Source organism: Bradysia coprophila, chromosome X (assembly GCF_014529535.1).
Source record: "Bradysia coprophila strain Holo2 chromosome X, BU_Bcop_v1, whole genome shotgun sequence".
NCBI classification, from domain to species: Eukaryota; Metazoa; Arthropoda; class Insecta; order Diptera; family Sciaridae; genus Bradysia; species Bradysia coprophila.
In genome coordinates, this window is record NC_050737.1 from 3,247,234 (window position 1) to 3,274,035 (window position 26,802).

The following is a 26,802-nucleotide window of genomic DNA, read 5'->3' on the forward strand; positions in this document are numbered from 1 at the left end:
CAATACACCAGCAAACACCAAACACCGATAAAGCAAAGCAAAATGTATGATTGTGTTTAGTTCAACAAAAACGATGTTATGATGAGCGATGTTTATACACACGATGATGTTATATACACGCGACGCTATGTTTTGTTTCGGTTGTACTGTTCAATGATTTAATTTCGATACGGAATACATTTCTTCTCCACTATATATTGGTTGTCCGCTGTAGTTGTAAACAGGCGTACAGATGTATTTCTCTTTCAGGACAAGTTTGTCCACCAATGACATCTAACCCCTATATTTATCCATAACATCGCATAACATTTTTACATTTTACAACAAGACTAGTTTTTAGTGTTTTTAGGTGTAACTGAGCACCGTCATCATAAATAAATGTTTCTCATTAGGGATGTCGCCAAAATGACTGATTTTTGTACTCAGTCGGATAACATACAGTGGATAGCATACAGTGCATAAGATAGTTGGGAGCGTTACCGAAATCAGAACTTTAGTCTTCAATTGATTCTAATTTTATTTTTTGTGGATTTTGAACTTGAATGAAGTAACATAGATGACAAATGATTGTTTATAAGTTGAAAGTTGGATTTATAGCGATGGACGTATTTGTGGTCTTTACTTATTACCGTCAAATACGTTATATTACATTCGATGGAAAGTTCAGCGTATAATTTCTCTGTTTCCTTTAAATTGTACAGTCGTTAAGCAAACAGTTTTATTGCTATTGCAGAATGAAAATACTTTTCACGTGCCTGAAGAAAAATTATGGCAATTCGGGTGGAAACACCATCGAAAAGCTACTTTTCACTTTTGAGATGAGTTTCACCGTAAACTTGAGTCATCATTGTATTAGTTCTTTATTTATTCAAACAAAATCTGCATATGAAACCTAAGCTTGACAAGGAACAAGTAGAACTTATAATTGCCAAAATTCTGTACCTATCTTAAATAATCAATTTTAATGCAAGACGAATAACAAAATCCAATTTCGTCTTCATTCGAAATCGATGGGGTGTTGGTTTGTAAATCCGTGTTGTTGTTTGTAAAATCTATATCCATTACCTACCATTTTCAATCATCAATCTGATCTGATTAAATTGACTCGTTTCCCTGGTGAACTGTACTTCGTTAAGTTACACACATAAACGTTTCGAACTAGATTTAAATCTTTTTGAATGTGTACTTTGAACATAAATGTCGTATTTTTTCGGGCTGTACGCCAATTGAGGGTCAGTTCCTTGTATGATTGTCCTTTACCACTTACCTGGTTGGCCTAGCGTAGTCTAGCATCCATAGCCATTGAAATATATAGCTCGCTGGGTATAGTGAGGTCGGAGTCGGATTTCCCAGTTATTTCAACTTTTAGGGTCAGCCTTAAATATTTTAATTTATTTTTCATTGATCGTGTTAAGGGTCTCGCAAATTTGAAACAGTATCGTCTTTAAAATTGCAATAGACCTATTTTTTAATCCACAAAGACTTTAAAAATTTTCAATTCTTAGCAGATTAAAATCTAATCGCTAAATAATTACTTTTTGGATGTAATATCTTTGAACCTAAAAATTTTAATCTCATAGTTTTGTCTGTGTCTCACCTCTCAACCTATTACTGAAATAAATCTATAATACGGTCATACAGATTGCTAAACTGTCCTTGAATCTAATTAAATGTTGCTTAGCCAGAAAAACATTGAGAGGGATTCTTTTGAAAAAACAGCCTGCCGAAATCAGACACATTTTCTAGTGGATTTTTTGATATGTGCCTAGATAGGTATTGGTCTCTAGAAGCCAAAACCACTTTCAAACAAAATTCGTCCAAGCTTTGCACTTTTCTTATGGAACTTTCTCGTAGGCCACGAAACGTACAAGGTCGTGTGTGGTGTCATTAGAAAGGTAATTGCATGCACTTTCGAGGTAGATTGGGTCTTGTTGGGTAAAAAATGGATAATTTCGGCGAACTTCTAACGGTTCCCATGCATCCGAAAAGAAACAGAACAATAAAAAACTGTTTTCCCCATATGATACTGCTCTTAGCTTTCAAGCTAATAATACCAAACATGCATGGGTAGTGTTTCGATGAATGTGGTTTTGGAATGAAAATTTGATGCTCAGTATCGCTACTCAAAGAATTTCATGCATGTGCAATTTATGATGACAAAATATTTATTGCAGCAATGTTAGCTGCTAGTTCACTTTTTTGAAGTTAGTGTATCTAAAACAATGTGAAGCAACGTATTTCCGCTTGAAAAGGCCCTGAAACTTAATTTACGTTTTTTTATTTAAGGTTTTCAATGCCAACGAGTGATGTCAGTAAATTTATATTCCAGGGATAATTTTAAGCAGGGTTAAACCGATTAGCCAGTGACTGATAAGAAATCTGTTATTTCTTTTGTTTTGACATATATATTGCGCTACATAAGGTTCAGCTTTCGATAATGATGATAATTCTGCGGAAACCGTAGATTGTTTTATTGTCCAGGAAAAGGTATCTGTCATAAAAACGGAAATGGAACTGGCGGTTTTTTTTTTGTTTTTATTTTATTTTCTCCAACGCATATAAATAATTATAAGTGTGTGTATTTTCACCATTCATTCCAAATATATTTTAAGTATAATTGAATATTTTTGTTTTTTTTTTGTTTAATTAAATTGTATAATAATTTAATTTGTTTTCATGTTCTTCAAATCTAGGGTGTATTCAATTGACATAATTAATAATTTTATTTAAAAATTTAAAATATTTTTGTTTCTTCTTTTTTTCCGTTAAAATAAAAAACATTTTAGTGTCCAATTGAAAGAAATGTTTTTTTTTTCAAAAAAGCGTATAAAGAGTTAAAAGCGAAAATATCTCCTTAATACTTATCATATCTCGGTAGCACCCCGTTTCCCAGTGTTGCTACTATAGTAAGTACTTTTCTTATTTGTTTGAAAAATTGGTATCTCACATCCTTTTTTGCGTTGTTTATTAGAAAGGAAAACAGTATTCGAAGAACGCGCAACTAATGAATGTAAACCGAAACGGTTAACGTTTAACGATTATTTTTTTTAAATTTGTAAATATGGCGTGAAAGATTCAAAAGCTGAAATACAAAAGTCTTTTCTTGTGAATACATATATGTGGTGGTTGTTTGATTGATTGATCCCAGTGTTGCTGGGTATGTTAACTCAAAGTCAGTTTTTATCAGTTAAATATGATTGTTGTGTGGTTCGGTGTGTTCTCGATTGATGATCTCGAATAATATTTTTAAAAAATAAATTAAGAAAAATGATTTAGTTTTTATTTGAGGTGAATAATTTTATTGCTGTAGATGTGAGATTCAAGAAATTCCTGCTGGAAATAAGTTTCCGAAAGAATGGTCTCTGCCCTCAATAGTTTTAGTTCTTCTGTGGACATTGCTTTGTATTTCAATCTGTGAGAGTTTCAAACTTTTAGTGCCACTAATACTCGCAATAACAGATATTTAATTCTAGAAAATTGCAAACTACCCCGTGGCAAAACGTCTTTTGTATGGCTCGAATTTTAGTGACTTTTTACTCAATTACATTTTATAAAAAAGGAAGAAGAATAGAAACAGCTGCCACGAGTATAGTTTCCTTTGATTTTGATTATCCTTTAAAAGTTTTTTTTTTTAAATAAATTTTCCCACGCGACTGCATTCATATCTTTGAACCAAAAGCGTTTCCATAGTGACATCAAAGGATAAGTGTTTTTCAGATCATGCTACACATAATTTCCAATAATTTCCATTAAACACAAGTATTTTTACTTATCATTATGCAATAAATATATTTTTGATTTGAAATTAAAATGTGAAAAACCCGGATGGAAATGTTCAAAAAATGACCAAATATAAAAAATGGACAATTAATGACGATGAATCAATGAATTGGAAAGAACATTAACCGATGGAGAATACGATAGGATAAGCAGAATATTGTGTGTGTTTATTAAGCATAGTCTTGGCGAGATTTACTTTTATTTTACTTTTTTTTATTTTTAAATTTATTTGCTGAGACAAGTATTACAAGCCACTTTTCATTTTATATTTTTCTTTAACAAATGTTTTTTTTTCTTTTATGATTATTGTGTGCATGTGCAAAGCTTCATTTTTTTGTAGCTATCGATTATCAAAGTCAAATATATTTTCATGTTCCAATGAAGACACAAATTAATTATACTTTTTTCTTTATTGTAAATGTTGTGTGTGTGTGTATATACTCACTTATGTACTAAATTTTGCTTCGTATTTACTTGTTTTATATTGGTAGTAATAATAATTTTTCATTTAATTTATTTTGTATATTTTTTTTTTGTTTATATACATTGTCTATATTCTTTTTGTTTTACTATACAAACATTACAATTATACATTACAATAAATAATAAAGGTGTGTGTGTACACAAATACATACTTTTTGGTCTATTTGTTTGATATTTTACCTAAATAAAAAATGTGCAATGCAAATTAGCCGACAGGAAAAAAAAATACAGCGCGAGAAAGTAGAGAAGTCACATTTTCAGTGATTACAATTTAATTGGCGTTATTCATTCCACATGAAAAATACTTGTTAATACACGTATATATATATATACATACGTCAATGTCTATAACATTGTCATGTGGAATGACTAAAAAGAATTGAATTGTTATTGTGCCTTCTTATTTTTCTCCGCCTATAAAGGATGCAAGTTACTCAATCAGACATTTTTTTCGTATTAAATTTTTGTTGATGGAAAACAGTCATTCAATGAGAAACTGGAAGAAAATCAATGCAGCCCAATTTTTAGAGATAACTATGAGATAACGAATAATTTTCAGACTATAAAACTTACAAGTTTCTGTCGGTGAATTACCGCAATCTTTCTAAAATAAGCTCATAACTCCTAAATGGACACATGTTGCACGACGTGATGTCTTTATATTGACGTGCATTTCTGCCACAACAGGGTCAGTAGAGCTAGTGATCAAAAATGCATTCAAAAACTATACCTGTAACGTTTTTTTTTATCGCATTGCTCAGACTAAAAATGTGGCTGAGTAGTGAGTGAAGACAATGTTATGGGTGTCACAGATCGATTGTCGTAGTCTTGAAATTATGAACTATGAATTATAAATTAAATATGTTTTTCCTTTCCAGTGTAACCTTCACAAAATTCTTAGAATTATATAAAGCCTCACAGAAATCCGTTCGTTCTCTCCTAAAACTCTATGGAATTTGGTAGAATTCTGAGAGTGTAATGAAGTGAACGCTGGTTTGAGCCATGTACGTTGCCAAGATCCTGTTCTCACATTCTGGTGCGAGAAAGCTATTGCTTTTGATTGTTTTACTATTATTCATAAAGGGCTTTTTTGCAAGCTCCTATGAATTTTACCTGAGTAGTCAAGGACTTTAACAAAAGAATCTTAGAAAAGTCCAAGAAATTAAGACTTGTTATCTCCTCCATTTTGAGGCTAGATTATGTGCAAAGCATACTTTTGGAATTAAATTCTGAAAATTCCATAAAAAAGTTCAAAATTTAATTTCAGGATCTGATTATGGTGTATGTTATCAGAAGAATTATCTATTAACTCAAGCGGCAGTATGTGTCCACATTGTAATTTATTTGAAACTTCCAAAATATTCCTAAAAATGTTATATCGGATCGAGATGCAATATGACTATATCGAGATCCGAGATACCACTTTACATAAACAGTTTTACATGTCAACTTTGCATACTTTAGTTCCCAACTCCTGGCACTCCTACTGGCATGTAAAATATCTCTCGTAATTGCTTGTAAATTCTTATTTTGACTTATGAGGATGTTTCACTCACCTTCGGCTCGTTTCGCAAACCTCACACTTGCCGAAAAAACAAATTTACAAACCGGAACTTATGGAAAATCAATGAACTCTGTAGATTATGCAGGGTTGTTTACGGGGGATGGGTTCTGAATGTCTCTCTTGTGAGTTTTTTTTTATATTTTTAATAAAGTTCTAAAATTTCCTCGAGTTTCCAAGAAGTTTTTTTTTAAAGGAATTATTTAATCGCATTGAAATGCCATATTATCAACAACAAAAATTTAAAGAGAAAGAAACAGTTGTCGATCGGAATAACGTGCAACAAATTTGTTAGAAAGAAAATTTAACCATTTAAGAATACTATACAAAACTTGCTAAGTTTCCCTTTGAATTTGTTTGTAACAGAAAGAAAAGATTGAGGAAAAAAACAAACAATAAATTAATAATATCAACGACTTTCTATTCAAAGAAAAGAAGAAAAGAAAATTTTATAAATAAAATTTTTTATAAATAAAATTAGAAACTAACTTTTTATTTGTTTCATTCATTTAAACTATATTTTGATATGATCGTTTAGCCCGACGTATAATAATAGTTAATAAATTGGTAAAATGTTTACCGAATGTGTAGAAAATAAACATGTGTGTATTGAGTGTTTTTTTTTTTGTTTGAGTCCTGGTTGTTGTTTTTTTTTCTTTTTTTTTGTTGATATAATTGTATATATATAAATATATTCATATATAGAGAGAGGCAGTATACTTAATAAAGATTCAATAATTATAAGTAATTTAATATAAATTTTTTTTGTAAATATTACATTCATTTTGTTTTTTTCATTTTTTTCTTGTTTTTATATCAATACAATACATTTATTATGGCATTAATCATTTGTATGTATTTTATTAAAGCTGCATATCAATAACTTGCTCAGTACCTAATTTTTTTTTTTCGTTTAATAATCTATGGATGACTAGAATGCTACATAAGTTTATTTTTTATTTTTTTTTATTATTATTTTCTTTTAATAATTGAGTTCAATAATAGTATTGTAGAATTTTATTTATTTGATGTTGTTAATTTCGTGCCATTTTCTGTTCAATTCAAGTTTTTATATCGAAAGAAATCGCTCCATGAATCCTCTTTTTTAACACAAATCCAAATTATTCAATTACTCCATTTACTACACTCCTTCACATGTATACACTTTGCCCTTTTTACAATTAAAAATTTAAACTAAAAAAACCGTTGAGGAAATATTAAAGCATAAAACAGAATTTGTCGGTGTCATCGTTTTACAAATGAAACATGGATCCAAAACATTTTGATGAAGTGGTAAGTTCTTGTAATTTAATTAAAAATTTTGATCGAGATTCCTTTACGATTAGAATCCATAATTTCAATTCGTTGAGATTCAGTTCCTTTACAATTGAAGAAGGACACCTTATGACTGAAACCCTCAATTTTGTTTTATTATGGTCGATCTATGTGCTATTTCAGCTGAACAGCATAATGAAATATGTTGCGCTTTCAAATCATTTTTACAAGACACATTATTGCTGTGTAGATGACAGGGTCATTTTCGATGAACTTCAAGCCGCCATACATTTTTTGCAAAATTTACTACTGCTGTAAGTGTTCCTATTTCCGATATGAAGTTCAAAACTTTGGAATTGTATACCGACAGGTGAGCTTTATTTTAATTAAGCTTTAAATTGCGATACGCGACAAGAAAAAAAAGGTTCAGAAAATACTACAGCGCTCGGTTGAAGCGATCTATAATATAATCGATCAATTCGATATTTTAAGAATTTTCATGGTTTTTATTCGTTCAGAAACATTAATTTGTCGAACTGAAAACCGTGAATAAAAAAAATCTTTTCGTCTTTCTTTCGTCAAGTTGTTCTTGTGACAAGTCTGTAGAACTGCAATTGTCGTAAGAACATACAATTTTCTCTTTAATTACAACATTCAAATTGGTATAAATACATTCGTGAAGGTGTGGTTGGGTTTTTCGTTGGATCACTTCCTTTTTAGTGCGATAAGAAAAACAAAACGATTCATGCTATAAGAACTATGCAGAGAATTTTATGTTCATGAAATGAAAAACCAAATTACCACTTCTCACACATCAAATTCCCGTTTACATGCTTGTAACATTAATCTTCATATAGTTCTGGACTCGGTACAGTCTAGTAATTTACAGCCGTATAGAAACTTATGTATGTACCAAGAACTGTAAATTTATATTTCTCGAGTTCGAGGGTAAAATATCAGAGTGTTTTACATCCCCTTCGTTAAGACATTTATCCATTTACAGTTCTAGGTTCATAAATCGTTTCGTCGAAATTCCTAATTCGGAAAGGTATATTGGAATATTTTAAAATTTCAAGCAAGCAGTTCAACACCCAACTCCCATCGCTAATATTTCACCTCCTATTTGTTATAAAACGATGACACTGGCATACCGAAAAAGATATACTTTCACTCCTTTCTTGTATATAGTTTGAGCAAACATACAAACTGAAAAATAAAAACAAACAAATCTCACATCTCACATAAAGTTTCTGCATTAAAGATTCATCGGCAATTTCTGCGTATAGAGCTTGAATTTATCGGAAGAGTCAGGTAAGGTTTCTTTTGTCTTTGTTTTTGGTTGACTTTTCGTTTTCTGATCACTGCAAAGTCATTTAATGTTTTTTTTGATTGTTTTGTTGTTTTTTCCCCGTGATATTAGAAATGTTTATATCAGTTCTATTGATGTAATAGATTTGTTGTTTTAGTTTCTATTCCCATTAAAACACTTAGGTTACATTTAAATTAAATGTAAAATTTCGAGAAATTCTGTCGTACAATGTCATTCCAAGTAACTGAAATCTTATTTACCGAGCATTTTGTGTTAATTTTTTTGTTGCTTTTCGTTTTTGAGTAGAAAATTGTTTTTTTTTTGTTTTTCACTTGATTTAACTATTTTAATTTTTTTTAATTAATTATAATAATTTCTTGTTTTATTTTCCTTTCATTTATTTTATTAACACTAAATCCCTTATATCGTAAATAATATCCTCTAATTAAAAATTCATTTTTAAGCGTATGATTCACTCAAGTGTTCGAAAAAGTATTCGAAATTCGGATCGTTTATGCTTGGAATTGACGGGCTGTTTGCACTGACTACAGCAACGTTTTTATACTGTTGTTGAAATGTCGACAATATTTCTCTGATCTTTGCAATGATCTCTTCCACTCATGCGTTGGATTCCTGGTTGTGGTTATTTATTTTTTCATTTTATTTAATTTTTTAAATAATTTATTTAAACCAAATCAAAATTGAAAATCGAAAAATAAAATATGCAACAAAAGCAAATCATGTTTAGCTCACCTTTAAGTTGTCAAAGTAATGCATAATTTGCTCGTAATCCATGTCTAGATCGTCCAGACCAAGACTTTCTGTTGGACCCATATCGGAATTTGAGTCTCTCGAAAACATTTGATTACCAACAACCGTTGCTCGTTTCACCTTTTTTGATAACTTTAAATCTTCGGATGATGTCACAAAGCCACCGTCATCGCTTAGACTGTATTCGGATTTAGCTTTGTTCTTTTGCAAGGAAGAGCCTAAACCAAAGACAGAGAGTTAATCAATTGATAATGGGCGAGAAATACGAGCAGTAATCTTTTGGGCAAATGCCAATTTCTTTTTGAGTAATTCTGTAAAAACCCTCACTATATCTTTCAATTCACAATGGTAAAAAACAGCTCTTCTATTCATGGACAAAGCATAAACTATCGTCCGTACGGTTTAGGAACCAGGAAATGTGAACAAGTTTATGGATAATGACAGACTCACACGCCTCATCTTTTTGTAGGCTTCAGACTAGCTACTTTCGACCACATATACTTGTAAAAAAAAAACATGTCGTGATAACACACGGAGAGGTAATTGACGATTTTGGACGGTCAAAGTACAATAATTTCGAAATCGTCCGCAGTGACTGTTATTTAGGAGCAGTAAAACTCCCAGCCAAGGTCAGATATTTTTATCAGTGACAATGATTAGCATTTCTATTTACAGTAATTTAGGAATTCATCTTTCATCACACACGACGGGAGTACGACAAAGCATAAACATTAGGAACAATTGAAAAAATCAATTTACCTGAAAGTGATCTAGCTTCGCGCAAATGAGGTTTCCACTTCTTTTCCACAACGAAATCATCTCGCGTCGGTTCATCTTCGTCGCTGTGTTTCGTCTTCGGCGTTAGTGTATCGAATTGGAATGCCGTTTTTTGTTGCAGTGCAGCATTTTCCACCAATTTTTCTGCCATATGCAGCTCTTCTGCCATTGCTTCCACGTGGGCAACATTCGACATTTGTTGATCGAATGCCTCGTTTCGACACGAGTCTAACGACTGAGATTCATTTCCATTGAAATTGTGATTGGTGTGGTCTTGTTCATCGCTTTTCGATGCCAGATCGTCTTTAGCGTTGCCGTTGGTTTTTTTGTTTTGATAGTGTCCGCTATTCCGGTGATGTTTGTTGTGATGGTGGTATCGTTTCGGTGGGAATATGATTTCCGGTATTTTAGGAGCGGTGCTCACGCCAACGTTTCTGTGAGGAGGTACCGGTGGCCGGTATTCTTTTTGCGAGTTATTATCGTTTGTGCTGAGTACACCATGTGGAGGGAGAGGTGGAGGAATGTCTTTTTCAATGCTAATAATGGGAAACGATAATCTGGGCGTTATTAAAACTTGGTCATATTCGTCGATTCATGCTAAAACAGGACGTACCCATTTTTGTTCTTGTCTCGCTTGTTATAAGTGGATGTGTCAATGGAATTATTATTATTTGTTGCCGGCAACCGAATGTGATTGGGATTATCGAAACATGTCACTTCAACTAATGTGTCATCCGGATCGGCATAATTAAGGTTCATTGGATTGCTGGTAATGCGGATTCTTGAGTCTGAGAAAAAATATTTTTGGAAATTAGTTTCACCGTAGACTAAACCCGAGAATGTTGTATCGGCATACCTCTCTGGTTATTAACAATATGCGCATTTCCGTTACCATCTTGAACCATAGATGACCGATCCATTGTCGACCGGCCTAGCCACACCCAATCATGTGCGTTTGTTGTCGATTCCGAAATTTTCTTCGGTCCACGTAATATTCGCAAACTGTTCGTACGATCTTTGTTTCGATTTTTTATGTCATTGTCCATCGAAATCGGCCGAAACTTTGAAGCGTACACAACGCAAGCGACCACAAATACGAGTATAGCAAAGCAGAATACAGTTAGCAGTACATACATTCCGATTTCCATGGACGACATATCGTGAGGGAAATTATGACGACCTATTGACGACATACCACCTCTGTGCTGTCTCGCTTGAATCGACGGTTCATGAATGCTGTCATCTTTGGGTATTCCTTTAAATTAAGAAACGGAAATTGTGACTTCATGTTTAAGGATTGATGTGAATAGTGTAGGTACCGATAAGAATATCAGCAAGATCGCTAGAATCACGTGAAATTTTCCGTTCCCTCCCAGAAATACCATCATTTTGAACGGTATCCGAGCGACCAGATGAATCATTTGAGTTAAAATCCACTTGAACAGCAGCTAGAGCACTTGCCAACGGACCAGGAGGTGACTTTGAACCCTGTTCGTGGTGAATAAAAAATTTAAAAAAGTTAAATTAAATGCTGAATTGAATTGCTCAAGTTGCTAAGAGAAAGGAAGACCAAGCAATAGCAGTCGCAAACAGTAGGTGAAGGAGGAAGATTTTATTTTGTGCTACTTTCAAGGCATTGTCTGTATGAGACCTTATTCATAATAATAAATCTGCAGACTATTCGACCAACAGGTAGGTTTAAAGAATGGTGAACCTTACATCATTTGAGGCACATCATTATTGTATAATGTCCGTTTCATTTGAAATTTGCATGAATTGTTATAAAAATAGAAGAAGTAAACATTTTGTACATACATGTTCTCTCACCTGTTTCAGCAAAGGGATATTGCGTCTTAGCCTACACTCTTCCGATAGCAACAGGTTCACTCTCAACAAATTTCCACTGCCTTCTCCAACAGCAATGACACGTGGATGATGAGATGCCAGCATCGGTGCGAATGCCACCACTTCGGTGTCCAAACTCTCAACTAGCAAAAAGTAATCGTCGACCGACACATCCCTGTAAACATTTGAAATTGACACCACATTGCGATAGAACAAAAGGTACATTTCGGTTACAATCGCATCGTTTGGTCGTACGGAAAGAACTAATCCGATGACAATAGTCCGATTCAACAGAAAATCATAATTACCTCAATGGTGTTCTAGCGCCGTCAGAAAATTCTAAATCAATATCCAACAATCCCTCTTGGTACTGTGCTGTTAACTTCCTTGTCACCGATGTCTCTGCCACATATCCATTTTCTATAGCGCTGTCTGGTGTTATATTCAATTGCAGCCCAGAAACTACCCGTACCAGCAGCCGGGTGATGCTTACTCGATCGCTTCCGACCCGAATTTCTTTTGCGCCAATAACACGGCCGGTTATCGGAGACAGTACCTTAACACGAGTAATGACACAATTTATTTTTGTATAAAATGAAAAAAAAATTCGAAAGATCCCTACTTGCACATCTGTACGTCCCATGGCACGACCTTGCAATATTCGACCTCTAAGTGTAGCAATTTTCGGATCGGCGACCCGAAGTAACGGCTGCACCAAATCGGTAACACGAAGTCCAGTCCGTCTAGATATTAGGTAGCTTACACGACCGGAGTCCTGATCAATTGCTAGGAATCGTGCGTAAACCTCAACCGGACTTTGTTGATATCTGGCGCGGCATGTTGTTCTTTCCATCGAAACACCATTGACAAAATCATCAACATGCCGATTCCAGCCATATGCCCGTTTACGTCGATTCGATTTGGCATTGAATCTGAAAGATCGGTAAAATTTTAATTGTCTTTCAACTTGAAGCTACAAACATCTGTGCACATACGAATGCATGTCGTCTGGAATTTTCCATCCTTTGATTTGAGACAGGCGAAAATCGGTAACTGAGACTTCTAACGGAAATTCTGGCATCCACACAATAAAACGTGCAAGTCCCGAATATGTTCCGTACTTCACGATTATGGATGCATTTGATGAGCCTCTTGCTTCCGAACCATCTACATAAACTGAGCTACACGATGACGAAACCTATATCAAATTTTACAATGAAGCTAAGTCATGTTAAATATCTGATGATTCGAGCAACCTTTATGACACTTTCGTCTTCTGCATGACACGAACTCTGTAGCGTAACATCAGCTACTTTTCCGCCTTGTGATACAATAAAAACTTTCAAAGCCTGCGACACTTGACGTCCAGTTAGAACAGCTGTGTTCATGACTTCCCAATTCTGGAAGATTTTATGGGGTCAGAAGACTGTCTACATCTTCAATTACGCAATCTATACCTTTGATATCGGCAGCACAGCTTGGATATCATCCTTTTGTATTTCCAGTTTGGCTACCAATTTTTTCCTTGTTTCCTCCGGACCATTAGCGCTTTCAATTGATAGGTCCTTCATTTTCGGACCGTCGTGTACGTAGCTAACGGACCACACTATCTTGCCACCATCCCAATGTTCTTTGGTATCATTAGCTACTTCCAAGAGCCATGAAAATACCTCCACCACTCTAAAAGAAAGATACCTTTCCGTAGCACCTTGGCAGTAGGTAAAATAGAAAATGTTTTTCTTACTGAGTAGCATCCACAGTCTCATCGCTTCTGGTTGGACTGTCAGGATCTTGGTCTTTCCGGAAGGCTGTTACTCTGGCCACAGTATGCTTCGGATTTTCTTTTTCAACTGATATATTCCACAGATCAGATGATGCTGACGCGCCGAGTATTCTCATTCCGGCCTTTACACGAGCACTGAAAGAATGTTGATATTTTTAATGAATTTGAAGAGATCGATAAAGTTGAACTGAACAATTACCGAACAATGAATACAGCTACATTTTGTCCAACTTGAGGTTGCAGAAACACTGGTACGTGTATCCGTGACATAGGAAACAATGGCTGATGTGGTATAAGTATGGTCAAGGTGTCATCAGCTCTTAACTCTTTATACGCCGTAAGAGCGGCAACAAGTGGAACCTTCAAACATTACATTGAAAGGATCGTTCAATTTGCATTAAATTTATCTGTACTCACTTGAGCGAATGGTGTCAATGGCTGAATTTGCACCTTCGGTTCACACTGTTCCGGATTTCGTGCCGGTTCGAAGACGCTATACGAAACCTGCACATTACGCTGTGGAACCTTCTGCGAAACAGATCTACCATCTTTGTCTGGAGGTGGAAGAGGTGGCCACCAAGCGGATGGGATAATGACTTCAGCCACACAGACACCATCTTCGCCTTCCGGCATACATCGTCCTTTTAATGGTGTTCGACCTGCCATGGATGCGTGCAATAAAACACAAATCTTCTGGCGCTGCAGATGACCGCCTGGATCAGCACCAGCATGAAATAGAACACGCAAAACTGGTGAATCTCGAGGTATTGTTGATTTGACTAGATGCGCTGATATGTCTAGATGAACATTGGCTTGTTGAAGTTCCATCAGAGCTACCGTTGCATTTTGCTGAAATGGCGGGAAATCGATCCATTTATATTTAGCCTTTTGAGCACTTCTTTTTAATTCCATTAAATTATTAATAAAAGCTGATTGAGCTTACAGAAGGCTTATTGGCGAGTTTTTTTTATTTCAAATAATTTAATTTTGAAATTCTATAAAGAATCAATTCAATTCGATCCCAGAACTCAAATAGAATAATGGGAATTTTTCCAATTTCATTTTTGTCAATTATATTCGAACAATACTTGAAATTAAATGGAATTGGAAAATGTGCAAAGGATTCATTTTACTGGTAAATATTTTAATAATGAAAACTTTGATGATATTCTAAACAAACCCAGAAAATACCGTTGTTGTGGCGATTTTGAAAATCAGTATACGAAAAATCAGTTGAGTCCAATAAAAATCCTATACACGAGATTTTGGGAACTTCTTTGACAAAACCAAATGAATCATAACGCGCAAGGTATTTGCGAAGTGAGTTCCGATTTTTTTTTTTTTAAATGAAACTTATCAGTCGATGCGACTTTTATCTTTTAGGAAAGAAGTGTAGTAGATCAATAAGGATCATTACACAGATGTGAGATGTGAAAGTATTATCAAACTAAGCGGAAACTTTAAGACATTGGTCTTGTATTTATCTGATCAAATAATTAAACTCGAAGGGAGGAACGTAGGAACAATAAATATGAAGCGATTTAAAAAGTTATATTTTCTTTGTTTAATTGATATAATTGATTGAGCGCTTGATTCATATCGTGAGGTCTCCGGACAGAATCCCAATAAGGAGACGAAAAAGAGAGAAATATAATTTCCATGTCAAGTTTGGTAATACTATTTGACAAGGAAAACATTGAAGGATCGGGTTTTTGTACAGTTCTATAGCAGCGACATAACAGCTTAATTTACATTGTTAGTAATACAGCAATTGAAAATGAAAATCCAAGTTTCCTTACCTGCGTATGATCATTTTGAGATTCTATTGTATCAGGTACTATGAACCGAGCTGGCACGGTCTGTTTTGTGGAAAAAGGTCCATAACTGGCGCGTATTGAAACTGGTTGCGTTGATTGAACAGTTGTAAATCGATCAACGGACAAAATAGATTCTTGATCAACTTTTGTTCGGGCTGGATTACTGGTTATATCAGCCGCAGCAGTATTGCCTGATTGTCTTGGTGAATGTTTCAAGAAGAATCCACTGTCGGACGTCTCAAAGTGTACTTCAACCGAATTTACTAAAGCTGAAAGAGAATAATACGTTTGAATTAACATAATCTTGACATAATAATCAGAATTTGTCAAAAGCATGTTTAAAACCACTGCCTTTGAGAAACATTTTCTTGATTTTGTTGAATTTTTTCGTGTTATTTGAGTTTTCATGAATTTTCTCGATTTTTCCAAATTCTATCAAATTTGAAAAAAATAAAGGAAATCGAAAATTTTTAAAGACAATTTTCTTGATTTTCATGAAATTTTCGCGATCTTCTTTTTAAAAAAAAGTTCTCAGAGGCAATATCAACAGTTGGATCTGTCATCTCATTTAGCCGAAAGCATACGAGCAATTTTGCGTTACTAAGATCGACAATTATGCTTACATTGTTTTTAACGTATGATATACGTTGTATGCAACATGAATACACTGTAAAACTCAGCATAATTGTTGATGTCAACAACTGAAAATTGGTTGTGTGTTTTCGGCCCTAAGTCCAATCATTTTCAGCATATTAACTTAAAATCGCTGAGTTGGTGGACGTAACGTTTAAAGAACTTTTGTTACATTAATGCAAGCGTTGATAGACACCTTCAGTGTAATAGATTCGGTGTGCTTCCGATATTACATGACTTAGCCGCGCTAGTTTGGGTTAGTAAGTATCTGATTGTTTACATATTAGAGAGCATATAAAAAACTTAGCAATAAATAAATATAAGAAACTTAATAGAGAATGGGAGACATTTCAACAGTTTAGAAACAATTATATGTCTGCTAATGCTATTGACAACGACATCAGGACTCCTGACTCAGGAGTGAGCGATGAGTCGTGGAGAATGTGTGATAAAATTATTGAAGTGATTCCTGTACATAAAAAAATTAATTGATTTAATGGCTTTGTTGCGGCACCCTACCTGTTTCGAAAACGTAAATTAATTGAGGGATTCTTTTGAAAAACAGCCTACCGAAATCGGACGCATTTTCTATTGGAATTTTTTATATATACCTAGAAAGGACTTTGACCCTAGAAGCCAAAACCACTTTCAAAAAAATTCTTCGAAGCTTGTGTGGCTGGTGAAAGGTGAGCAAAAACCGAAAAATTGCAATTTTCTTACAAAAATTTCTCCAGTTACACGAGCCTTACAGGGTCGTGTGGGGTGGCATTAGAAAGGTAATCACACGGACTATTGAGCTGATGATGGTTTTAAAATTCATCCACACTGAAATATGTGCAGTTGAAGTTTTCAACCGAAGACTTACACTGTTCTTACAGAAATTTCTCGAGGTACACAAAACGTACATGGTCGTGTGGGGTATTATTTGAAAGGTAATTTTATGTGCCCAAATAGGGACCTATGGGGTTTGGATGCATATGCGATGAAATATGGGCACTTAAACATTTCAATAAAACCCTATTTGGCCCAAAAGCACATAACATTACCTTTCAAATGATACCCCACACGACCATGTACGTTTTGTGTACCTCGATAAATTTCTGTTAGAACAGTGTAAGTCGTGAAAACTTCAACTGCACATATTTTAGTGTGGATGAATTTTAAAACCATCAAGTCCCTATATATAGAAAATTCCAATAGAAAATGCGTCCGATTTCGGTAGGCTGTTTTTTCAAAAGAATCACTCATTGTGTTTAAAAAATGGGGATTTTTTTTAAATCAAAAAAGTGAAATGTGCGTTAGCTCCCCAGTACCCAATATCTCTTTCATTAAAATAGTAAATTTACATTTTATTAAAAATGCATCAGTTAGCCTTAGTGAAGACTTATAAATATGCAAACGCAATCATCAAACGCACTCAAAATTGCATTAATCTGCATTCGTGCATATAAATTTATTTAATCTGCGGGAGCTTAATTTTTTATCACATTTATCTGGATTAAGGCTCGGAACGGGTTCGGGTTGACCTGATCAGTTCAGGTTATGACCCGAACCGGTCTTAGACCCGAACCGGAACTAAGACTTCGGGTTCAACCCGAACTTGACCCGAACCAGAATTTTCGATTTCGGGTTCCAACCGAACCCGACCCGAACCCGAAGTTATTCAACCCGTACTTGACCCGAACCCGAATTTCCATTTCGGGTTTGACCCGAACCTGATCTGAACCCGAAATTTTCAAATAGATCAGGTCCGGTTCGGGTGACCCGAAAATTTTACACTAAAAAATGCCAAAAATTTCGGGCTAACCCGAACCGGACCTGATTTATTTGAAGATCTCGGGTTCAGGTCAGGTTCGGGTCAAACCCGAAATGGAAATTCGGGTTCGGGTCAAGTACGGGTTGAATAACTTCGGGTTCGGGTCGGATTCGGTTGGAACCCGAAATCGAAAATTTAGGTTCGGGTCAAGTTCGGGTTGAACCCGAAGTCTTAGTTCCGGTTCGGGTCAAGATCAGGTTCGGGTTCCGGTCTGACCGAACCCGACCCGTTCCGAGCCTTAATCTGGATAAATGACGTAGAAAATTTATTTTAAAATTTGTCAGTATTTTGTGCAATTTGTCAATGGCAAAGAGATAATGAAATGAATTTAATTTCGGTTCAAACAGCCATATTTGTAATTTAATTTTCTGACAAAATTATCTGGATTTTTGGCTTAAGAGACATCGGTGCTTAACTCGTGTTTCATTTTTAATGAGATCTTTTCATCAGAATCCTTTTTGAAAAATGTACGACCGCAATAACGACGGCAAATTTGCCTCGGAATTTGCTAGCTTTATACCGCTTAGTTATCTAAGAGCTGATCAAACTGCTACAACCAAATTTATTTTCTGTTGAAAGGTAACACATTCGTGTACATTATTGCGGTCCAATATATTTGAAAAAGGATTCTGGTAGAAAGATATCATCAAAAGAAAACTAAAATCCAGTATTTTCAGCAAAACACCGATGCCTCTTTAGCGAAAAATTGTATTCATCAAGCTAACTGGATTCTAACGGAACGAATCGTGTTGTTAAAATAAAATTAATTTTAGATCACATTTTAATGAAATTAATCCTAACAAAAGACGTTGGTAAGATGTCATCAAGATTTATGTTAGTTTCGGATACAAAACAAATTGGGATCGGGTTCGGAGTGGGCAGTGGGCACACAATCTATCTGCTTTAATTTAAAACCTGCATAAAGTCAGGTGGGATTCTAACAAAACGCACTGTAACAATGACAAAATTCAGCTGCACTGAATTACACTTTTCAATTTCTCATTACACCAAAGTTTACCCGAACAAAAGTTGTGCAACAAACAAGCTTGCCTAACTTAGGTTGGTACTTATGAAAAACAAATTAATGCTAAGTGCACGTTTCACTATGTGTCTTTCAGTTCATTGACATATTGGCTGAGTTTGCTGGAAACATAATGCCCGATATAAAGCCTATGCAGAGATAATGTTATTACCGAAATTTACATAATTAATGATGAAAATATGTAAATCAGAAGTGTGTAGCCACAAATCTTAAGTATGAAGACCAATTCAACTATTCGTCATAGGGGTATGTATAAAGCCTTTCTTCGCGTTGACTAGATGATGTTTCCCTCGTCTTTTTTTCTTTGTGTTTGGAATCAGATGTAAACGCGGTGGCGAAATTATGTATATATTACGAATTCAACATCTAATACTGAATCCCATTCCTTTGTTCAAACAGGGAAAAAATTGTTCGTTCGATTTTATTTTAATTAAAATTTCTTTTAAATTTATTTCTAACAACTGATTTTAATCATGGTTTCTACTAAAAATAATTAAAAGGAACTCCGTTATGCCGCTCAGCGAAAATTTTTCCGCATTGTTAGATAAACTGCTATCTACAAAATACGTAGGACGCACCGTACCTTTGAATAAATGAATTTTTTTCGAGAGCAAAATTCACAAAAAGAGTAAAAAAAAATCATTCTATATAATGGATTAGGTTTAAAAAGGACCATTTAAATTGTAACAAAATTGCAGTATATGGCGGAATATCCACGGACCATACATACACAATGATGATAAAATGCGAGCGTGAAAATATGCATTTCGTGACTATCTATATGTGTTGACATGCATGAAAGCTCTTTAATAGATTGCATTTTCTGTAATTTGGTTTAGTTTAATTGCTAAGTGTTCAAGTGCAGGAAAATGTCGACTCACTGGATGATGTTCATTGATGATTATATGAATTAAATGTGAAAAAGATTTTAGATTTGGTTTGGAGAGACAAACAGCATACATCACAATGGTGGTAGTGGTGGGTATGGTCTCGTTGTGAAACTTAAGTGCTCTGAAAATAAGGACTTCATACGGCACGTAGAACTTGAACGAGTTAACACTAGGAGAACGAATAAATTATTTACGTGGAAAATGTGAATGACAGTCAGTTTTTTCACCTCATTTGCATGTCACTGCTCAAGAATTCGTTCAAAAAGTTTCGAATTAAACAGCAACGAAAATCTACGCATTGTGATACCCTAAGACAAGGTCAGTCATTTTAGAACAGGCATTTTGGTTAAACCCTGAAGACGTAAACCCTTAAGTCGTTTTATTGGTTTTCATATCGTTGATTGAAAATAACCCAACTGTAATTTGTAGTAATCGTTGTATAAAAACGAAATGAAGCGGACCAACACTCCAATGTTTTTTCTGCTGCCATTTGTTCATGTTTAGCGAGTTTAAGAGTAATGCTGTAATATGCAGACTCCCACGATTCCTTACAATAAGGTTGAATTCCCGCGTAGATTCATTCAATGAAATTCACACCATTAGTCCGTTGTAAATTCAAAATGAAACACACAACAACTAAATCAAGGGTAGCGGTGTATTTCATCAACTCGCTTGTAAAGAATCCGTTGAAATTTCTTCTTTAATTTCATCGATTCTTCGAAAATTCAAATTCTGAAGTGCAATTATGGCGTGAATTGAGCGATATAAGATAACATTTGAAGCATATAAGGTAGACAGAGACGTAAGCGGTGTAAGCTCATAAAAAATAAATTCTTTCGTCGACTGTATTCGGAATGAATCTACTGTATCTGACATAGGGATCAACTATACAGATGCAACAGTCAAATCAAATCCAAATCAAATACTATTAACAATTGCACTATTAAGACCAGCCGATCAAATTTAATTGTATCATGACAACATGTTTTCTTAGAGCGTTAAATTTTGGAGTGAAAACTATTGTACAAAATATTTAGCACAATAATCTACATTTATCACCTCATTTTAAACCCTCTACAATTGAATTAACTTTGAACTGGTATTGTTGTTGAGGGACCGTCGACTGTTGATTTGTTGACCTCAGGAAAAAAATAGGAAATGTCATTTTTCGGATGATTCCAGTACGCTCTAGAGACAGACAACACCCTTGAAATGAGATTTCCAACTTTTTTTTTCCTCGATAAGCCAATAACTTTGTTTCCAAATGCAGTCAGTTATTGAATAAATACGCCTGGTACAAATTATTGGGCGTATGTTAATTCAAAGATAAAAATTGCTATGAGTGTTAATGCACCATGTTCAGCGTTAAAAATATTTTAGTTTGCGTATTTATAAGTACACTCGCGGAATTTTGAAAACCGACACATTTTGTGTTTCGTGGTTTACTGATTTTTTGTGAACTTTGCATGTATTTTGATATGGAGAAATCAAAAACTCAATTAAAACACAGAAACAGAAAACGTGTCGGTTTTCAAAATTACGCAAGTGTAACGTCAAATATTTCTAACGATAGAGAATTTGCTTCGACATCTATTTAGCGTGTGGATCAGTATTTAAAAAAATCCAGTCCATCGACCAAGATCCACCCTACCTATCTGTAATATGTCTTCTAAATATCACTGATAGTCTACAATTGAGTATAATTTGCAAACTTAATTTTATTTGATTCCAATATTTTACGTTTAAATATCTGGTTGAAAGCTGATAATTCATAATTGATATAAATCAGCTTATTTAGTCATCCAGATAGTAGCTGAGCTGGGACTTGGGAATAATATGCTCTAACAAAGATGACTATCGGCCCGAAAGATATACATGTATATGTATTGAACGATGATGAAGTTATTATTTATTTGCATTCATTGCAAATCCACATCTAATACCTATTAGCTTTGAACAAACACTAGACAATTTATAGATTCCCACCACAAACAATAATTTGTATTCAGAAACGAGACGTTGATTGCTGCAATGATGAGAAGAAGATATTGCACGAAACGGATTGTAGGGTCGTATAACATACACCTCCGGAAAGTTTGATTCCCTTGTAACTATATACCGCAAATATTGCATGCTATTAAAATATACATCGACGATATAATGTTGAACAGAAATTATTATTTCAGTCGAATTATAATACGCTTCCTTGAGTAGCTTAACACATTTTTATTAATTCATCGACCTACCCGCAGTGTTTATTTACTGCTTAAAACGCTTTAATGGGAAAAGTCTTATTTTATGGTAAATGTAAATGATGTTTTACATGATGTGAGTAGTTTGTTTACGACAGAATGAACCCAGGACCTGTCTCATTAAATTGACGAAAAGTTTTCTTATTTACAAAACTAAAATTTACAAACATTCTTGTGAGCTTTATCTTGCATCAGTTGCTTAATTGATGTTTAATAATAGCAATTAATTCTCAGTAAGTTACTGGATTGACTGTAGTTTAATTATGTTATCGAATTTGAGTTAAATGTTCTTGAAAATTTAATGTACTCACATAATCAAGCCATATAATAATTTATTGGCTTAAAGATTGTGTGTATAAATGTTGTTTTTTTTGCCTCATTCTCACATATTCTAAGATTTCACATCTTGCAACACTCATATCAACTCGTATGGTGCAATAATCTTTTGAGAATTAACAACTCGTCAAAGATTTCCACTCGAAAATCATTTAATAATTTTTTTCGTCTTTCTTTTCAAGTTATTAAATCTACATACTTTTTAATATTTATTTATGCTAGATCATATAGAACGCGTTTTTTTTTTCTTCTCCTTCATATGAATGTTATATTTATATAATTTATGAACGCTAAACTCATTTACATACGAATTCAAGATGAGAGGTTCATAAAAACAAATATATTGAAGAGAGAAAAATTATTTCCCGTAAACATAAAATTGATAATTCATTTAGGTTTTAAAAAGTTTACTATACATACGGCTGATTAGAGTTTTCTTTTACACATACTCTTATGATCGCACAGTGAAAAAAGAACCTCTTCATGGTGAAGGCGTGATGCAACTCCGTTTAGTACACTTCTTCATTAATCTTTGCTACATTAAATTATCATGCGACGTGACCAAACATGAAGATTAATTTAAATTATTCTCAAATTTTCGTCGTTTTGCGAAATTACATAAAATCAATTGTCCAAAACAGGTACGTAAATAACTAGTAGAAATCATATGAAGGCCCTCTTACATGACAAATATTATTTTGCAACCTCTGATAAACCTCCTTCAATTTATGATTTCTCAACTAATGCTTCGTGCTATGATTTGTAATAAACATCCAAATGCAGAAAGAGGACATGTGAAATTAGGGTATTATAAGAAAAATTGAATTTTACTGATTTGGCTTCATTTCCATTAGGCTGACGATGTTTTATTCTTCTGAAGTATCAAAAAACTTCTATTGACATCGTTAGACCATTCGAAACAGAGCTTAATCAATATAAAATCACTTTTCTAATGATTCGTTAATTGGACATGTCTCTTTTCTGCATTTAGATATTCGTAAAGAAATACGATAATTAGAAAGCCTTACAAAGGTCTATCAGCATAAAACGAATCTTGGAACATCAATAAATTTCTAAGCAAAAGTAAAGTTTAAAATATGATCTAAGCGCATTCTACCAGTAATCGTCACAAACTCCATCGACATAGATGTGTCTCGTGCGTATATTAACGTGTTTTCAGGAAATAAAAGAAAAACCGCAGTAGTTACAAGCGAAATAGACACTTTTGGTAGTTTCAGACGTAACCTTACTTTTTTTTAACGTGGATGGCATTTCCTAACGTGGATGGTATTTCAAACGGCCTTGAAGATTATCTATACTTAATTCAAAATACAACAGATATAAACATTGAAAATCCGTTGATAAACGTGATATATGCTTAGAAGCGTTGAAGTTCCGAGTCTTAATCTAAAATCTAAATAGAGGATCTAACGTTGAAATTTGGATGGAATTTGAAAAAAGTTTTGACGAGCAGACATTAATTTGGAATGATGGTCATATCTTTCACATTAATTAATAGCTTGACAACTAGATGCCTGGGTTTCTTTTGTGTTAGTTTTGATTTGATTAACACTCCGAATTTCGTGTTAGAGTTCGAAATATTCGATATGTATATCTTCTCTACCACAAAAAATCGTATAAATGACTTGCGTCACGGCCCCCAAACGATCGTGGTACAATGAAGAACAAATAGTTAATGCATTCGAATCAAGTAGTAAGATAACAATATCATACTTAATACATCAACAACATGTAAATATAATTAGAATTAAGTATCTGTAAAATTACCGATTTTAATGTTACATCGACTACTTGCTGTTTCGAATTATACAACTAATTTCCAATAATTCTGTTTGAAGTTATCGAGAAAAAAAACTTCCACTTTTCGTTAATTAAATGTTTTTTTGTTTGTTTGTTGGAGTTTACTCATTTGATTTCGTTATGTTGAATTGAATGAGTGTATGCCACTTCTGGTTGTCTCACATTTAATGAAGGACTTTTGAAGTGGAGGACAAGAACTAAATTTCATCATTAACGAAGCAAAATTCAAGAGTTTGGCGTAGTTGCGTGGATTTTAGAAATGGTTTGGATTTCTGTTGAATTTACGCATTGCAGTATATTTGTGACAATTTGTCTTTATTCCGGGGTAGCAGAAATTAAATGTATTAAAAATAAATAAGTGCGACAGTTCTTGTCTTATTTACAACCTTTAGCCAGTGGCGACTTCGCTTTATTTTCCTAGCTGAATACACTCTCGGGAATTATTGCCAATAGCAGATCCAATCTGACAATCTAAGAAATTGTCTTTTCTTAAAATTGAATGACCATGACCAAGGTAAAAATAAACAAAAACGGCGAACTGCTTAATCAAACTCACAAGACGAAGAAACTAATTTTCCGATTTTTTATCGAAATGGATTTCTGTTAGCGGTGATTTGTTGTTGAAAAGATTTTTCGACGGTTGATCCCCAAATCGGTTTCCATATAATTCAATTGTCTTCAGTTTCGAATGATTCTCGAGTAAATCACTTGGCATTGAAGTCAATTTGTTGAATTGTAAATTTAGGAGCTCCAAATTGGTTGATCCTCGAATCAAATCAGCTGGAATGGAATACAGTTCGCACTGGATTGTAATTTCACGTAAATTTGGTAAATTTGAAAAGAATCCAGATGGAAGCGACGTTACACTATCGGTATAGGACAATGACGTCATTGAAAATGTTTCCAATTTTTTGTTCTTCGAAAATAATCCCCACGGAAGCGATGTCAGTTCATTCATTACCATGGAAACATGTTTCAGATTTGTTAGTGATTCAAATGCATTTCCATCAATTGCATCAATCGTATTAAATTTAATCAACAGGGTTTCCACGTACGGACAACCTTCGAAGGGTCGTTTTGTTAATCGCGTGAATGAATTGAAAGATAACTCGAAAGTGTTGAATGCTGGCAAATGTTTCATTTCACTCGTATCGAAGCTATCCAAGTCCTCGGGTGATTCAATCGTAATTTTAAGTCGCTTTAACTTAGTTAAGTTCCTGAATATGTTTTTGTTAACCTGTCTCACGTGCATATTAATATCTGTTAAGTTCGTCAAATCGCTCAAAATGTCGTCGGCCATATGATGAGATGAGTTTATTCCCAGCAACAAAAACCAAACATTATTCAACCCATTGAAATGCTGACGAGTCAACGGTTCAATATTTCCATAGTATTCGAACTTAAAAATTTCTACGTTCGGCCATCCTTCGGCAAACGAACCGTGTGCAGGTGGTGGACAATCTTCCAACAACAGTGAATTTCTCTTGCTATTGGTTAGTCGTAGATATTCATAGGGCGAAGAATTATCTGAACATTTAACGGTACTTCTCAATCCTTCCCTTAGTTCTGAGCTTGGGATGGTTGATTCGTCTGTAATGTTATGCATTGTCATTTCCATGCTGAAACCGGGACATGTCAGAGAATGTTCGGAATCAGAGTCGAAAGTTGTTGAAATTTCACAGCCTTCTGGTTCTTCTATTTGCAATTTCTTAAATTCCTCTTTCGAAATGGTAAACGCTTCACAAATTATTGCAACTGCTAACAGACACAAGCATATCAATGCTGTTTTCATTTCTATAAATTTATTTACACAATTTAATACAAGAACAAAGCAAATACGTTGTGTGTTGTAGATTAGCAAGAAACGTCTGCCCAATAATATAGCGATTACCAATTACGTCGCATCGGCGATTGCACAACGACAACACATCCTAATTTGCTTATTAGAGAATTAAGAGAATTAAAGATAACCTTTAGTGTACAGACGGAGAAAAATAGGAAATCACAATTACAATCCAATTCTCGTTATTATTCATTTCACATGCATGAAGAATGTTTCGGAAGTGTGACTTGTGTGATCGAAGAAGTCGGCGGTTAGTTGCGTTACGAGGGATTCTTTTGAAAAACAGAATCTTGAAATCAGACGCATTTTCCATTGGACTTTCTTAGATATGCCCAAAAAGGTATTCGACCCCAGAAGTCAAAACCACTTTCAAAAAAATTCTTCGAAGCTTGTGTGAGGTGATCAAAAACCGGAAACATGCACTTTTCTTACAAAAAGTTCTCCAGTTACACGAGCCGTACAGGGTCGTGTGGGGTGTCATTAGAAAGGTAATTGCATGTACTTCCGAGGCAAATAGGGTCTTATTGGGTTTAAAATTCATCCACACTGAGACATGTGAAGTTGAAATGTTTAAGTGCTTATGTTGCATCGGAGATGCTACCAAACTTCCGTAAACACCTTTCATATGACACCCCACACGACCATGTACGTTTCGTGTACCTCGAGAAATTTCTGTATGAAAAGTGTGAGTTTTCAGTCTTTTTTCGGTTGAAAACGTCAACTGTACATATCTCAGTGTGGTTTTAGGCTCTAGGGACCAATACCACC

At 34.3% G+C, this 26,802-nt stretch overlaps 1 protein-coding gene and 1 long non-coding RNA gene across 3 annotated transcripts in view; one reads left to right on the top strand and one right to left on the bottom strand.

Moving 5' to 3' along the window:
- Window positions 1-1,807: 1,807 nt before the first annotated feature.
- LOC119083610 lies at window positions 1,808-26,593 on the top strand. Its single transcript, XR_005088904.1, has 3 exons — window positions 1,808-1,864; window positions 17,886-17,891; window positions 26,498-26,593. It is a non-coding gene; the product is annotated as an uncharacterized LOC119083610 (long non-coding RNA).
- Window positions 2,528-26,802, bottom strand: part of LOC119083592 (transmembrane protein 132E) — a 28,710-nt gene continuing 4,435 nt past the window's right edge. The window contains exons 2-17 of one of the 2 annotated variants that reach the window (XM_037193341.1): window positions 15,384-15,670; window positions 14,002-14,433; window positions 13,784-13,944; window positions 13,546-13,719; window positions 13,259-13,481; window positions 13,058-13,201; window positions 12,797-12,999; window positions 12,424-12,733; window positions 12,110-12,357; window positions 11,784-11,976; window positions 11,276-11,444; window positions 10,813-11,211; window positions 10,570-10,744; window positions 9,939-10,492; window positions 9,162-9,397; window positions 2,528-9,041 (exon numbers count right to left, since the gene is read on the bottom strand). In XM_037193341.1, coding sequence (XP_037049236.1) covers window positions 9,027-9,041; window positions 9,162-9,397; window positions 9,939-10,492; window positions 10,570-10,744; window positions 10,813-11,211; window positions 11,276-11,444; window positions 11,784-11,976; window positions 12,110-12,357; window positions 12,424-12,733; window positions 12,797-12,999; window positions 13,058-13,201; window positions 13,259-13,481; window positions 13,546-13,719; window positions 13,784-13,944; window positions 14,002-14,433; window positions 15,384-15,670 — 3,923 coding nt within the window. In that variant the 3' untranslated portion in view covers window positions 2,528-9,026. Of the gene's footprint in view, window positions 9,042-9,161; window positions 9,398-9,938; window positions 10,493-10,569; window positions 10,745-10,812; window positions 11,212-11,275; window positions 11,445-11,771; window positions 11,977-12,109; window positions 12,358-12,423; window positions 12,734-12,796; window positions 13,000-13,057; window positions 13,202-13,258; window positions 13,482-13,545; window positions 13,720-13,783; window positions 13,945-14,001; window positions 14,434-15,383; window positions 15,671-26,802 lie in introns of both variants that reach the window. The other variant, XM_037193334.1, reaches the window with a different exon arrangement.